This window comes from Onthophagus taurus, chromosome 3 (genome assembly GCF_036711975.1).
Source record: "Onthophagus taurus isolate NC chromosome 3, IU_Otau_3.0, whole genome shotgun sequence".
Classification (NCBI taxonomy): Eukaryota; Metazoa; Arthropoda; class Insecta; order Coleoptera; family Scarabaeidae; genus Onthophagus; species Onthophagus taurus.
This window is the reverse complement of record NC_091968.1, coordinates 25,753,931-25,770,791: the sequence shown is the minus strand read 5'-3', so window position 1 is coordinate 25,770,791 and position 16,861 is coordinate 25,753,931. Positions and strand designations below refer to the sequence as shown.

The 16,861-nt window shown below is 30.9% G+C and overlaps 3 protein-coding genes across 3 annotated transcripts; 2 read left to right on the top strand and 1 right to left on the bottom strand.

The window, feature by feature from the left end:
• The first annotated feature begins 455 nt into the window (after positions 1-455).
• Positions 456-5,687, top strand: LOC111416473 (grpE protein homolog, mitochondrial Roe1). Its single transcript, XM_023048504.2, has 4 exons — positions 456-801; positions 871-1,033; positions 1,100-1,417; positions 5,461-5,687. The coding sequence occupies exons 1-4, from the start codon at positions 728-730 to the stop codon at positions 5,563-5,565; spliced, it is 660 nt and encodes a 219-aa protein (XP_022904272.1). The 5' UTR covers positions 456-727; the 3' UTR covers positions 5,566-5,687.
• On the bottom strand, positions 5,578-6,792 carry LOC111416472 (ER membrane protein complex subunit 2-like). The gene is made up of 4 exons (XM_023048503.2): positions 6,685-6,792; positions 6,519-6,632; positions 6,166-6,460; positions 5,578-6,113 (listed from the first exon to the last, which is right to left on the bottom strand). The coding sequence occupies exons 1-4, from the start codon at positions 6,713-6,715 to the stop codon at positions 5,702-5,704; spliced, it is 852 nt and encodes a 283-aa protein (XP_022904271.2). The 5' UTR covers positions 6,716-6,792; the 3' UTR covers positions 5,578-5,701.
• Positions 6,793-6,957: 165 nt separating this feature from the next.
• LOC111416471 (zinc finger protein 528-like) lies at positions 6,958-15,505 on the top strand. Its single transcript, XM_023048502.2, has 2 exons — positions 6,958-7,632; positions 12,774-15,505. Exons 1-2 carry the CDS (start codon positions 7,362-7,364, stop codon positions 15,062-15,064), a joined length of 2,562 nt encoding a protein of 853 aa, XP_022904270.2. The 5' UTR covers positions 6,958-7,361; the 3' UTR covers positions 15,065-15,505.
• The last annotated feature ends 1,356 nt before the right edge of the window (positions 15,506-16,861 follow it).

Below are 16,861 nucleotides of genomic sequence, written 5' to 3'. Positions count from 1 at the left end.
CACAGAACAGATATATAGAAGATCTTTGGGGAAAAAAAAGAAAGTTGGCAGGTAATGGGTTAAAATTACTTAGTACTCCACCATTCACAGGAATTAGTATCACTTTTAGGTGTTGGACACTGCAGATAATAATCAAGTTCAACCCCAATAGCACTTTTTTCATTGAATACAACTTTATTTATCATTAGCAACCTCATTGTAACAATCCCAATACGATATATAAAATCTCTTGTTGCAGTTTCCTCTAGTTTTCCTCTCTTCGCTTGTAATTCATCATCACATTCATTATTAACAGAACTATCGCTGTTATCACATTCGATTATTAATCAAAGTATCCTCTTTTTAATGCAACAAGCCGTTTTGAATAATCATTTTTAGTTTTTGAGAAAAATATTTTTGAATTATTATTGAAACAAGTAGTTTTAGGCAACCAAATATACAACAACACATACCCAAAAAAAAACCGTAAACATTAAGACGTTGAGTTATAGATTCTATTGTAAATAAAGTGATTAGTTTAAATAAATTATTAACGACTTTTAGTGTTATTTATTAATACAATTTCACGATACAATACAAATCTTTAGATCTAGTAATTGTTAAAATAAAATTATGTTGGTATCACATTGACGTAAATTCTAACCTTCAACATCACCGCAAGACCTGGAAAAAAGCACAACACCAAAGTGCTAAAATTTCGTAGTGTACCGATTTGAATTCGATTGAAATGTCCCTGATAAATGTACGAACTTTATTAAAATGCAGCCAAATCTTCACAGACAACATCTATAAAAGCGTGCGGTAAGATTGAAAGGAAAAAATTGAAAAAGACAATTTTCATAATTTCGCAATTTTAACCTACAATTTCAGATGCTCCACGAAATTACGTTTAATGAATACAAATGCGGCTACTAGCGAAACAAAAAGCGATGATCCCCCTTCGTCTTCATCCGACGGGAAAAGTACAAACGACGAACTTGAAAAATTAAATAAAGAAATACAAGATTTAACCTCAAAAAATACCGATTTAATTGTACGAAAATCTTTTTGATATCTTTAATAAGAAAATTTATTAATAAACTTTGATTTTTTTCGATAGGATAAATATAAACGGGCTTTGGCGGATGGTGAAAACATGAGAGGTCGACTTACAAAGCAAATATCGGAAGCTAAAGTCTTTGGAATTCAAAGTTTTTGTAAAGATTTATTGGATGTAGCCGATGTTTTGGGTAAAGCCACTCAGAGCATCCCTAAGGAAGAAATTGGGGATACTAATCCGCATCTAAAAAATTTATACGAAGGCTTGATGATGACCGAAGCTCAGTTACAAGCTGTTTTTAAAAGACATGGTTTAGAAAAAGTTGATCCGTTGAATGAAAAGTTCAATCCTAATTATCATGAAGCTTTGTTTCAACAGGTACATTTAAACTTAACTGCTTCATTAGAACTTTTTTAGGTTTCACTATTTGTACAGTTTTGAAGTTTTGGTAGCATGGGTTGTTCATTTAGAACTTTTGATCTAACATATTTTCAAAATGCTATAGTTTTTATTATGTTTGGTTTTTTTATGTTGATTTTCATCAAAGTTATTGGTATATTTTTTGGCAAATTTCACCATGCTTTTTAAAACCCCATATCTCAGCCAACTTTCATTCAAAAAAACTCTAAATTGGCACATTTACTCTTCAGATGCTGCTAAATAGAGTGTCATTTGTTGTATCAGAGTATCTTATACAGGATGGTCAAAAATTGAATTACTGTTTCCCCATATTCAATGGCGAGAAAGTCGAAAATTTTAAATGGAACGCCTCATATTTTATTAGCCTATCCAAAAGGGAATTTAATTCTCTACAATTTATTTATAAACATTCCTATATCTATTTATTGTAGTTTTTCTCATATTGGGAAATTAAAAAAAAAGGCTATGACATTTTGACGATTATACAGGGTGTACAGAAACACCTTTGCACCATCCTGCTGAAACCAAATATTGTCGTCCAGTAAGTTGGGGTTACTATTATTTGGGAATGCTTCTAAAAGGACAGGCATTAGTTCATTCCTCAAAAACTCCAGATATCGTTGACCTGTCAGAATTTGTTTAAAGAAGAACTTTTTGAGGGTATTGGGTCAATTTCACAGAATTCCATGCGGCGATCTGTGTCATCTTCATTCAGTTCTTGCAGTAACTGCACTTTGTAGGGATGGTACTTCTCTTCTTGTAGCACACGTAGTACATATCGCTGAAAAACTTGATGATCCGCTGCAATTTGTCTCGAATTACTATGGGGATCATCTTCAACAGCTAACAACATATTAAGTTTCACGTTTTCGTCGATCCAGCATGTGCAATGTACTTAACATGTCCAGTTTCTCTAAATTTCTTCTCAATTTTGCTAAGTATTGATCTACTAATAACTCTGTTAGAGTACTTTGCATTAAACAAATTGCATACCTCTTGTTGTGTTCGAGTTTTATCTCCACATCCAATAAGAATTAAAATTTCTATGCGTTTAAAATAAATACGTAGCAACAAATCCTCAAAAATAAAAACAAAACAGTAACAATTATTATTGAACAAAACTGGACTAATGAACACAGAACACGGCAAAAAATAACAAAAAGCAATCTCAATCAGAATATAACGCAAAATAACTAATACAAAACTAAACAACATAGAACAGAAAAAAAAATACAAACAGTTACAACGCAGAAAACAATGCAAAAATACAGGAAATAATCGCTATAAAAATTGATTCAATTCAATTAAATACCCACAAAATTAATTTTAACGTTTTTGAATAGACATTATTAAAACTAAACAAAGCGTTTCCATGGTTACCTACTCATGAGTAATGCTATTTTTACGTTCACAATAAAAAGTTTGTACCTTTAAAGACATTTTCTCAAAATTTTCCTTATTCCTAAAAAATATCCTTTCAGATTATGTTAAAAAAATTAGTTATCAATTTATTGAATATCACTAACTTCAGGTTTAAAATGTCAACCTCAATTTGACATATTTGTAATCTTCATTAAAAATCCTTTAAAACGAGTACAAACACGACATATTTATCTCCAATATTAATGGAGTTATGGTCAACTTCCGGTTAAGATTGTCAACGTCAATTTTGACATATTTGTATTCGTTGTGAAAAATCCTTTAAAATGAGTCCAAACATGATACGCTAAATTCCAATATTACTCGAGGTATAAGCAACTTCCGGTTTGAAATGTCAATGTCATTTTGACATATTCTTAATTTTTATAGAATGTCTTAATATTATAAGAATACATCATGAAAGAACACCATGAAGTTGTCCATTTGTCTATTATATGATAACTAACTTCAGGTTTCAAATGTCAACCTCAATTTTGACATATTTATAATCTTCATTAAAAAATCCTTTAAAATTAGTACAAACACGATATATTTATCTTCAATATTAATAAAGTTATGGTAAACTTCCGGTTAAGAATGTCAACGTCAATTTTGACATATTTGTAATCGTCGTGAAAAATTCTTTAAAATGAGTCCAAACATGATACGTTTAATTCCAATATTACTCGAGATATAAGCAACTTCCGGTTTGAAATGTCAATGTCATTTTGACATATTCTTAATTTTTATAGAATGTCTTAATATTATAAGAATACATCATGAAAGAACACCATGAAGTTGTCCATTTGTCTATTATATGATAACTAACTTCACGTTTCAAATGTCAACCTCAATTTTGACATATTTATAATCTTTATTAAAAATGCTTTAAAACGAGTACAAACACGACATATCTATCTCCAATATTAATGGAGTTATGGTCAACTTCCGGTTAAGATTGTCAACGTCAATTTTGACATATTTGTATTCGTTGTGAAAAATCTTTTAAAATGCGTCCAAACATGATACGCTAAATTCCAATATTACTCGAGATATAAGCAACTTCCGGTTTGAAATGTCAATGTCATTTTGACATATTCTTAATTTTTATAAAATGTCTTAATATTTGTCACAAAAACAAAAATATAATAAAAAAAATCAAAAATTAAGGTTGGTATTAATATTTAAAAATTAAATTGCTATCTTCATTGTTGCTAACTTCGGGTTTAATGTTTTTTATTCTAACTTTTTTGTTTTTTGAGATAAGTACGTCATCTTTGGACTCATTTTAAAGGTTTTTTAATGAAGATGACAAATATGTCAAAATTGACGTTGACGTTTCAAACCGGAAGTGATTGTATCTCTATTAATATTAAAGTTAAATATGTCGAGTTTGGACTCATTTTAAAGGATTTTTTATGAAGTTGACAAATATGTCAAAATTAACAGTCGAAAATTTAAACTGTATAAAAAAAAACTTCTTACTTGCTTAATATCAAGTTATTCGGAACCGATTTCGAGCTTAGCTCACATCAGCCGAATTGTCAAAATAGTTAAAAAGAAACCCACAACGTCATTAAAACAAAAATTACGCCTTTTTTGTTTTAATGACGTAGTGGGTTTCTTCTTTACTATTTGACAATTCGGCTGATGATGAGCTAAGCTCGAAACCGGTTCTGAATAAATTGATATTAAGCAAGTAAGAAGTTTTTTTTTATATACAGAGTGTCAGATGAAAAAAAACATGCTGTAAGTCTATCGTTTACATTCCAATTTTTATGAGCGAGGTATCAAATGAAGTGGTTTGATGAATACTATGACTCATGCTAAAAATAAACCTTTTTTAACGCCATCTTCAATTTCAAGCAATTATCAACTTTCGATTTTTAAATTGCTCGGTATATTTTTCTTCACGTTATTGGATAGAGATTTTTTTTTCTGAACCCATTGCTGTACAATACATTAACATTAATTGTAGTTTTAGCAGAAGTAATTGTAGTTCTAGGTCTTGTTTTAGTTCTATTGCAAAACTAGAACTAACACTAGACATAGAACTAGAAACATTCAGGTTTAGTCGTCTTAAAATTTTCGACTTTCTCGCCATTGAATATTGAGAAACAGTACTTCAATTTTTGACCATCCTGTATAAGATACGCCGATGCAACAAATGACAATCTATTTGACAGCATGTGAAGAGTAATCGTGCTCATGTAGATCTTTTTAGAATGAACGTTGGCTGAGATATGGGGTTTTAAAAAGCATGGTGAAATTTACTAAAAAATGCTTAAAACCGAAATAATTCGAAAACGAAAAACGCTAGGCACCAATAACTTTTATCAAAGTCAATCTATTTTTTTACGTACAATTAAATGGTGAAATAAAAACTATAGCATTCCGTTTAAAATAACGAAGTTATGGTCTACTTCCGGTAAACCGGAAGTGGCGGCCATCTTGATAATATTTTAGATCGAAAGTTACCAAAATTTCAAATCTCTACAAATAGTGGAACCTGAAAAAGTTCTAATGAACCAGTTACATGAGACACCTGTATAAAATTAAAATTGAATTTAATTCTTTTTTAGGAAGTTGCTGGAAAAGCTGCAGGAACGGTTGTTGTTGTATCAAAAATTGGATACAAGTTACACGATAGAGTAATAAGACCAGCTTTGGTTGGTGTAGCGAAATGATTCTACATAGCATTTAGTATAATTATTCTAATTTCATTTTTTATTACAACTCAAGAGAGATGCGGTTAAAATACGGTTACACAATATTTAGAAACCAAAATATAACTTAAATTTTTTGTAGACATTTTTATTTCTTTTAATTTATTTGTAAAGCTGCTATACAACTTTCTAAACTTTTCATTCGTTTTTCTTTATATTTTTGTTTAATTTCAGTTAAAGCCCATTCTGATAGCGAATTAGCCTCCTTTTTTTTCCCAGCTGTTGATTTTTGCGAATTAGCAATGTTACAACATGCCAAATATAACCCGTATAAAGCCCGCATGTTATTTGGGTTAAGTTTTAAAGCTTGGCAATAATAAGCTCGCGCTAATTCGATGTTTTCTTGGCCACCCTGAGTGTATTTTATATCTGCATATCGTTGATGAAGCAAATGATTATGAGGGTTATGCAAAATTAATTCTTCAACGCAAAAAGCAGCTTTGGGGAAATCTTGTTCTGATAAATAAAGCTCACTTAGTTCTTGCCAAGCTTCTGTATCAGTCATGAAACTAAAAAGACAAATTTGTGACTCAAAAAATTAAGAGTTAATTAAAAATTTACATTCTTAAATATTCAGTTAATTCTTTAATGGCTTCAACATTTTTTCCTTGGGCTTTATAAATAGCAACGATGCGTTTACGAGCTCCACTATTCGTTTTATCAGCTTTAATGATATCTTCTAAAACTTCAATAGCCTCCCCATACTTCTCCTGAGCTTCGTAAATCATTGCTTTATATTTTTGGACCCTTAAACTGTAAGGAAATTCCTTATTTAAAAGCCGAACGCAAGTATCTGCAACATCTAATCGAAAACAATCCAAAGCTCCAATACAAGTTTGTTCAATAATTTGTTGCTCTAAAAGATGTTTCATTTCAATATTAATATTAATTAATGAATATGAGATCAAAATTACTTTCTTTTCCAAGCTTATTCAAGTTATATTCAAGCACAGCTTTCCAAATGTACACAACATCTTCGCTTTTACGTTCGTTATTATCTCGCCAGGTTTTAAATAAGTCTTTGGCTTCTATAAAAGGATTTGATTTGAAAAGGAATCGATTTTAATACAAATAATTTACCTTGCCAAGCGATATCATTTAAATGGGACATTTTTCACACCTTAAATTGATTTGTCACTTATTGACTTAATAATTTGAGGTTATGTCACATAGGTACCAACTTAAAATAATTGGTTACTTTAATCGGAAAAAATTATGTTTTAAAGTATAATTTTGATTAAAAACTTAATAATTTAAACTTAATAATCGTTGTTTTTTATTACTTAATTAATTTAAGTAATTTATTGAATAATAATTTTATCTTACTGTCAAAATTAAAAAATTAAAATTCCCCCAGATCAGTTTGTCTGTGTCCATCTCGATTCCTCGCCACAAAAACAATTTTATCAAGAATATTTTACCCAAAAGAAGCTCAAAGTTTTATTTTATTTTAACAGTATCCGTTTTAAGCATGATTTTGAGGGAATCGAGTTTGGATTCGCGCCCGTTTTTAACCTTAAAGTGATTGGCCCCTTTTTAGCTTTGTCTCCATTTAACCCCCAAATAAACCGTGTTTTCCATCTTTAAACGCCCATTTTCCTCACAAACGTCCAATTTATTCATCCGATTACACAATTTTCTATTTTCCCCACTTAGGGTCGCTTAAATGCATTGATTTTGTGGAGCTGTAATCAATAGAGTTCGGTTTGGGAAGGGAAATTTTTTTCGCAACGTAATTTCATGGAAATTTAGTGAATATGGAGCAACAAAACGTTGTTTGCCCGGTTTGTACGTTGTTTTTACGACCCGGGATTAATTTAAAACAACATTTAAGCACCCATCCTAAACAAAAAGTTATCGAGGCTTTGATTAATTTGGCTGGGATTGAAAATAATCATGAAAACAAACCATCCGCAAGTTCTGAAACATCTAATACGACCGTTCCTAGTGGAAGTAACACTCAAAATGGGTGGTTTCCGTCATCTTCACCCTCAAACGCTGTTTATACGAATTTTGGAAACCTTTCAGGTAAACAACATAACCTAAAAATTTTAATTGTCAAAAAAAATTTTTATTTTTAATTTTTTTATTTAAATTTAAACTTAATATAAGATATTTTGGAAAAATTTACACAAAAAATACGTTACAAATAAAAAAGTGCGGAAAAGTATAGAATATAACGAAAAATGACATTAAAATTACGATGTGACGTCATGTTTTGTGACGTCACAAGCAATGTTAATTATAATGTATATTTATGGATAAAACACCCCTGTTTATCTTAGGCTTTTGATGCATAACGACCAACTACCTGTCGTTAGATGGACTGTCTATTAATATACAGGGTGTTAATTAATTATCGTATCCGACGTCATCATTGCATGTATGCAACCAATATCACACGGAATGTATCTGAATATGCAAATCACGTATTGCAATACCAGTACTGTGATATTGGTTGCATACATGTAATGATGACGTCGGGTACGATAATTAATTAACACATTGTACTGTGTGTCAATAGATTTAGCTTCACGTCTCTCAAGACTGCTAAACGGTCTTGTGTTAGTTCTAGTGATAGTGCTAATGTAAAACTAGATCTAACACTAGACCTAGAACTAGAAAAATTTCTCTAGATACTTTCTAATTCTAGATCTAGTGTTAGTTCTAGTTTTAATGCAATAAAAATATGCAACATAGTGATATCTTATGGTATCTAGCACTACCTACCATTGTCACTGAAACTAACATTCGACCTAGAACTAGAAACATTCAGGTTTAGCCACACGTCTTTCAAGACGGCTAAACCCGAATGATTCTAGTTCTAGGTCTTGTGTTAGTTCCATTGCAAAACTAGAACTAAAACTAGACCGAAAACTAGAAACATTCGGATTTAGCCTCACGTCTCTCAAGACGGCTAAAGCCGATTGATTCTAGTTCTCGTCTTGTGTTAGTTCCAGAGATAATATCTAGAAACATACATATTTAGCCATCTTAAGAGACGCACTTTTAGGCATTTTTTTTATTTGTAACGGCTTATTTGAGTGATTTCCCGTCGATTAAATAAAAATTGTCGATTTTTAACCCTTAGCTACACGCGCTGCGGTACAGAGTGCAGCATTTTTTTAAATTATGTCATAAAACCGTTATTTGGAAACATCCCTGAACTGTTAAGGTATTCTTTAAATGGTGGCATAAAAAAGAAATATGCCTGTACAATTGAGATTTGGACGTTTATCTGCAAAGATATCGTCGATGCACGTAGATACGCGTGTGAAAGAAGTTGTAAAGTTTTTAAGTGTAGTGAAGTGTTACGTATAAAATGTAAGTACATATTATTATTATCAAAATTTCCTTCTTCTCAAATCAGGTTGATTCATTTCTTTCTCATTCCTTTTTCTTAGGGCATGTACAGGGTGGTTCAAATTCGATGTCCGAATAGGCTATCTCGGAAACTATAAGAGTTAGAAAAAAAGTAGCTTACATGTCATGATCTCGTTTTTCGAGAAACTGCTAATGCCGAAAACCTCATAGCGCTATCGTCTTTTGTTTTTCCCCTAGAGGCCAAAATTGAAAATATCGTAAAAACAATAAGTGCAATTATCTTGGTTATTATTATAGGTGGAGTATTATAACTACGACATTATATGCACACTTTTTTACAGAGAATTTCATGACGTAGTCAAAAAAAAATTTTCGATTTTAGATTTTGAGATATCATGAGAATTTTCTTTTTTTTTAATGGAAACAACCACTGATTATTCGCTTATTAAATTCGTTATTTTTTTCTGATTACAAAAATATAGGGTTCGTTATTTCTTATTGTTTTAGAATAAACTTAAAAATAAACTTTTTTTATAAAATTTCCATCTAGTGTCGTCGAGGAAATTAAATTTACAGTTTCCTGTAAGTTACGCGGCGGTAGGTAAAATCTAAAAAGTTAACAATTAAATACGAAGATAACTTCTGGTATTTAAAAACAAATAATTTTTTAATATGTAACATTCTAACAAGTAAAATTTTTCAAAATTTTCGTAATTGATCTTAAAAACAGGATTTTTAAAGTGACACTTCAGAAAATTTTTGAATACAAACAAATGTTGCTAGGTTTATTTGAATTTTAAAAAAACATGAGCGCCATCTATCGATAATTTATTAAGTCATTTAAAAATAATATTAAATCGTAATAAAAAATGTGAAATAATGCAATCTATTCCAACTTTTCTGTAAAACATATATAAATTAAACAGTTCAACAAATATATTTGTTTCAAATATCAGAAATATGTTTTTTTAATTTTTAGTTATAGAACCGTAATTTACAGGAAACTGTAAATTTAATTTCTTCGACGACACTAAAAGAAAAGTTTATTTTTAGTTTTATTCTAAAACAATAAGAAATAGACCTGTCAAACTCTATATTTTTGTAATCAGAAGAAAATAACGAATTTATTAAGCGAATAATCAGTGGTTGTTTCCATTTAAAAAAACGAAAATTGTGATAATATCTCAAAATCTAAAACCGACAAAATTTTTTTGACTACGTCATCAAATTCTCTGTAAAAAAGTGTCCATATAATGTCTTAGTTATAATACTCTACCTATAATAATAACCAAGATAATTACATTTGCGGGTTTTACGATATTTTCAATTTTGGCCTCTAGGGGAAAAACAAAAGACGATAGCGCTATGAGGTTTTCGGCATTAGCAGTTTCTCGAAAAACGAGATCATGACATGTAAGCTACTTTTTTTCTAACTCTTATAGTTTCCGAGTTAGCCTATTCGGACATCGAATTTGAACCACCCTGTACATCTGAACAGCGTAAGATCAGTCGTAATTTGCGTAAAAAAGTGCGGCTTGAGGATTATGAGCGAGTACACTGTGTTAATTATTTATCTTAACCCACGTGACCTGTGTAATATTGGCTACGTATCTCAATATGTAGTGTTAGCTTGGATAATTTTAATTTAGTAACCAGATGATGACACAGCTGTTCTTTAACCGTTTTTTTGCTGCCTATATATTTTTAAAACTATCGTTGTTTCTAGAGGTTGCTTTAAGCGGTAAGTCAATAAACAAATCAAAGTAACCACTACTTTCAACATTAATTTCAATCTATGGGTACACTAAATATTATTTTAAATAAAAAGACAGAAAGTTAGTCCTTTTTTTATATTTAAAATATTTTAAACGGCTTTTAAAGTTAATGAATTGTCGCGAATGAAATTTGGAGTAATTTTATCAACAGAACGACATAGTTTTAAATTTCCCGCTTGATTTTCGAGTCAAAATAGCGGCAAACCGCGATAGTTTGATAATCTAGGGACTTTAGTTTTTTAGATTTTTGGATATAGCGGAAGTAAATTCCCATATTATACAGGTGTGTCAAATGTCTGGAATATAGCTCAATAACTTCGCCATTTGTGGTTTTAAAGAAAAATGTTTCAAATATAAGTTTCTTTATTAATCTAGGCCCATTTTTGGCGAAATTTGTGTTCGTATTGTTTTTTGTTTCGTTGCTATGGCAACCAACAGTCGGCGCCGAAATAACGCCGTTGACAGCTTTAAATGTCAACAAAATGACAGTTTTAACAATTATAAAAAGTTAATGATGTATGGGTACAGTGACACACATTTAATGTAGTTTCGTTATTGATAGCTGTCTTCGGCCGTCCACTTTTTGGAAGGGTTTTATCACCACCGGTGTTCAAAAATTTTTTTTTAATATTTTCGATGCTGTGGATTGTGTAATTTGTGTATTCAGGTAAATATTACTGAACAGTGTACAAACTTCACTTTGAGTGCGTTTTCTATCACCGTACCCTTACGTCATTAATATTTGGATTCTTTGTCCGTAGAAAATAGTTTACTAACTAAAAAAGAACTCTAAAAAAAATCTCGTACAAAAAAAAATTGAACGTATGTGGCGCCATCTGTTGGAGATACTTTGAAATTATTCAGCTAAGAACCGAACCACTAGCATACGGGTTGGATTGGGTTTATATATAAAAGCTCCAACCACAGAATAACTGTTTGGAGCTTCCAATTGGCTCCAATTAACGTTCCGACTGGTTGGGAATTTCTCAGATACAATTACTCCTGTCAAATAATGCCGCCACATTTGAATTTCATAGCATCACCTACATGTGAGATTGCATTTGACGAGCTTCCAATCAGTTATAACGTTAGCTGAAACAAAGCTATAATGTCAACTATAATCTAATTATTTAATCATACCATTATTACTTTATTATACTCTTACCGAAAAATCACTTTAAATTGACGTTTTCATGTCATTCTTGTTCTGAACAAACTTCATCTTTTAAAATTCTTAGCGGCAAATTTAAAAATATGACACGAATTGGAATTTATACTTTTTAAATTAAAAAATGATACTTTAAATGTCAATTTTTTGACATTTGAAGCTGTCAACGGCGTTATTTCGGCGTGTTATTATGTAAGTCTGCAACCAACCATACCTGAATTTTATATAGTTTTTAGTTTTATGAAGTTGGTATAAGAACTGAAGTTGTAGTGAAAATAAAATGGTTGATAGTAGAAGCGAACGTCTCAGTTATTAAATAAATAAAAGTATTTTTCATATTAAGCAATACTGTTTATTATATTCCATCTAAAGCGTAAAACGGCACACACCCTGTATATGTAGGCAACCACATGACAACTGTTGAGAAAGCATAGACCAGGATGGATTTTTTAGATGCATTGTCTTTTAGCCTTCTTGAAAATCATCTAAAAGAATGAGTTAAGGTAGCCAACTTTTCGTAGAATATAAAAAGTTTTCTGGCTAAGTGTCAAGGTGCCCCAGAGGAACATGCGGAAAACACAAAAATAACACAAAAACCGTGCGTTGTACCGAGTGCACAAGATTTGTGTGCAAAAACCATTGTGAAAGATTTTCAAAGTGTAATATAATTATAAAATAATTATAAATTTGTTTTCCAATCGTTTGTTTTACTAACTATTGATATTTCCCAATCATACGAATCATTTTTGGTATTAATATTTCGTATTAAACCAACGAAACGGTAAAAAGTTCAAATGCGCGTGTAGCTAAGGGTTAAGCAACATGATGATTCATGAATTATACCAATATTCTCTTAAATTGAAGTTCAAAGTTCTTCTTTTAAGATGTTTTTTTGTACTCAGGTGGAAATCATTCCTTCATTTACCAACAATTCATGTCGTCGACGACACCTCAAGTTCCTTTAACGCAACAAATAGTTACAGTTCCGACGTTATTAAATTCACAAATGATGTGCCCCCCTTACGTTTACCAACAACAACAAGTAATAATGTCCGGACCATCATCGGTGATGTTACCGAAACATCTCCCGATAGAATGTGGCGAAAAAACGATTACAGAAGAAGTTTCGGATATCGAGGAATTAGTTGAAGACGAGGGTTTAATAAACACCGAAGAAGAAGAGGTGAAAAAACTTGAATCGGAAGAAAACGGCGATGGTGAAGAACTAAAAATTGAAGAAACGAACGTTACGATTGGTTTAAAAATAACTGAAATGGAAGAATTAGATAAATCGTGCCAAACGCAAAGCTTTGAGAATCAACAAATTGAAAATATTGAAGAAGAGGAGGTGAATTACGCGATTTTAACAAATTACGAGTCAAATTTGGGTGCAGAAACCGAAACGATTCGACAAGAAAATGTTGATATGGATGGGATGACGTTGTTTATTAACGATTTTAACGCTCCAGTTACAGTTGCGCGAGTTGAAGAGTTCGATATATCAAACGATCATCGCCCGAGAGTTTTAATGAACATCGGAAATACAATCGAAACATTCACAGTGAATCGGGATGAAAGTTTATCAAGAGAAAGTGCTAATATCCGCGCCGATGAGCATATGCCACCAAGAGGGGAATTATCCGGACAAGAAAGTAACGACACAAGCGAAAATTGGGTCCAACCCCCACCGAGATACGATAACCTATCAGTTTCTTATGATCTAATCGGTTTAAATTCAGAAATCACCTCGGAAAATAACGAGGTTAATGAGGTAAATGAAGTTTTCGACGACACCCCAACAGTTTCAGGTTTCCGGGAACCCCCGATAAGTTATAAATGCCCGAATTGTAACGAAACATTTAATTGTCCGAAAGAAAGAAAGAAACACCAAAGCGAAAAGCACAAAAAAATTAAAAAACGATCAAAAAAAACCGACGAAAACAATTTCGATAACGTTTTTAACCGATTTAAAATCGAACCCGAAATAGATAACATCGAATCGGAAGCTAAAGATAACGAGAAAAAAGAGGTTCTAATAAATCCTTTAATTTGTACGTTGTGCGATCGAGTTCTTCCCGATTCAAATTCATTAAAACAACACCAATTGGAGGAGCATCAATTAACAGTTGAGGTTAGGAATAAATGCAAAACTTGCGAAGCCACATTTCCAACGGATGCGAAATACACGGAACATTTAAAAATCCACCCTTTAGAATGTCGATTATGCGGAAAATATTTTTTCCGAAAACAAAACATGCAATTACACATGAAACGACATCTCGGTATTAAACCATTTAAATGTAACATTTGCGAAAAATCATTTTTAACAAAACAAAAACACGACGAACACAAAAATATCCACACCGGGGAAACCCCCATTAAATGCAAATTATGCGATGAAACGTTTCGGAGGCATTCGAACTTGGTGCAACATCGTAACCGACATCATTTTAACGTTAAAAGGAAATTAAAAGATTACGTTTGCGCGTGCGGGGAGGTTTTTCATTCGAAAAGAAAATTAGCTTGGCACAAAGAAATTCACGATACTAAACCGAAAGCTTGTAGTTTTTGTTCTGAAAAGTTTATACACATGGCTAGTTTAACTAGACATATTCGACGCGCCCATAACAAATGTTATTTACCGCGCGAAGATCGTAATTCGGAAAACGTGGAATGTCCAATTTGTAAAAACGTTTATCTTCGGAATAATTTAGACGTTCATATACGAAGTCATAGCGGTCAAAAACCATTCACTTGTTTAATTTGTAATAAAACTTTTTCGACGAAATGGAATTTAAAATTACACAAATGGACTCATGCGTCGAGAATGTCGAAGCCGTTTAAATGTGAGTTGTGTAAAGGAGCTTTTATAAGACAATCGGATTATACGGCCCATATGAATTCGCATAAAAGTGTTAAACCGTATACTTGTAATTATTGTGGGGCTCAGTTTATTAGAAAATATAACTGTCAAAGACATGTTAGGGAACATGAGAAGGATAAAACGCATTCCTGTAATATTTGTGGGAAAACGTTTCATCGTTCTTATTATTTAAAAGATCACATTAAGGTTCATTCGGGGGTTCGGCCATATATTTGCCATATTTGTGGGAAAGGTTCAACGACTAAATCGAATCATAACAAACACGTTCGAATTCATCACGCAAGGGAACCAGTCAGTGCAGAGAATTAAGTTTTTATTCAATTTTGACACTTGTGTTCATTTTAATTTTATTCTTTTAAAATAATTTTTTATATTTTTATGCAGGTGTTTCATATTTTATTAATTATTAAACGAAACACCTTTATAAGTACACTTTGCTCATCTTTTCGATGTAATCAAAGATTTTTATTTAAATAACTTTTTTTTTAGTTTAACTTTGTAAATAAGACTAAAAGTTTTAGAAACAATAACATTAATAAATAAGTAAAATAAATAATGGAGAATTAATTGATAAGAAAACTGTGTGCAATTTTAGTTTAATTTTAAACGAGGACTAGTTTTAATTTTAATATGATTTGTGGTGTAAGTAACGTTTTATATAAACAATTTTTTAATTTAGGACGGATATAAAGTAATTTTAAGATAAATAATGTGGATTAATTTAAGATTAATATAAATATCTTAAATAAGGATTGATTTTTTTATTTCCTGCAAAAATTTAACCTAATTTTTGACAAGTCATTTTTGACAGCTTACACCTGAAGTTGGTTGTTAACATTCATGAGCAAAGTTAAGAAACATCACATTTTTTGGTTATCAACAAGTATGGGTAAATTTGTGATAAATCACGTTTTGAGGTTCGAAAATTTTGGAAAAATAAACACTTACAGAATCGTTTCAAATGAAAATCACGTTTGACAGCTTACACTTGAAGTTGGCGCTTGTTCAAAATGAACGTTCTAACCTTAAAATGGTTTAAATATAACCTCAATTTATGACCAATTCTGAATTCAATACATAATATAAGGTTGTGGGACTGTTCAACAAATTTCACTTGTTTAAATAAGGAATTAATTAGTTCAAACAATCTTGTAAATATAATAAGCTTATTGATAAACGTGAAAATATGTTAGATCAAAATGGAGAGAGGATAGATACTGTAGCGGTTGTATGGAATATGAGGAAGGATCATACTATAGTATAGCTGTACAAATCTTCAAAAGAATCCAAAGAACATAGATTTTTCAAAGAAGCTAAATAATAAGAAACAGAATTAAGAGAAACTGCGACTAAATTTCGAACACCAGACCTACAACCTTAAAATATTACCAAATTTATATAGACAAAGAAAAAATATGAAAACGGGAAAAACTTACCAATGTTTATCTTGTTTTGACTTAATAAAGCACCTTCTATGTTTGTAAAACTTGGATAAACGTTTTTAATTACCATACCATTTTAAATTGAAAACCATGTTTGACAGCTTATACATGTGTGAAGTTGGTTTGGTTAAAATGTAAGTTATGAATTTAAAATACAAATAAATTCATATAAACAAAAAGAAGATACGAAAACGGGAAAAACTCATTTATTAATGTTATGTAATAAAAAATATAAATAATTTTTAATGTGTTTTTACATAAATAATTTTTATAATTGAGCATCTATTAAATAGATGGCGCCACTTAATACAACTAAAATCCTTAATAATTGTAATAAAAGGTGAGGTTATGATTCATTTCTCTTAACCTAATAATGTAAAATAATATTATTTTAACTAGTTCTCCAGGTAAAATTATAAATTTATTTATAAAAATGCTAATTAAAATATTCTAGACGTATGAAAAACTACATTAATTTAAAAAATCGTTAATTTTATTATTATTTTTTTTATAATTACTTTATTATTATTATGTTCAGTGGTCCACGACTCGTCAGAGTCGACAATTTTAATCTTCAGCGTGCCCATTGTTGAGAGGTGATATTGTAATAAAGCTTCCATGACAGGTTTTACCTGAGAGAGAAACATAAACTCAATTCAGTTGA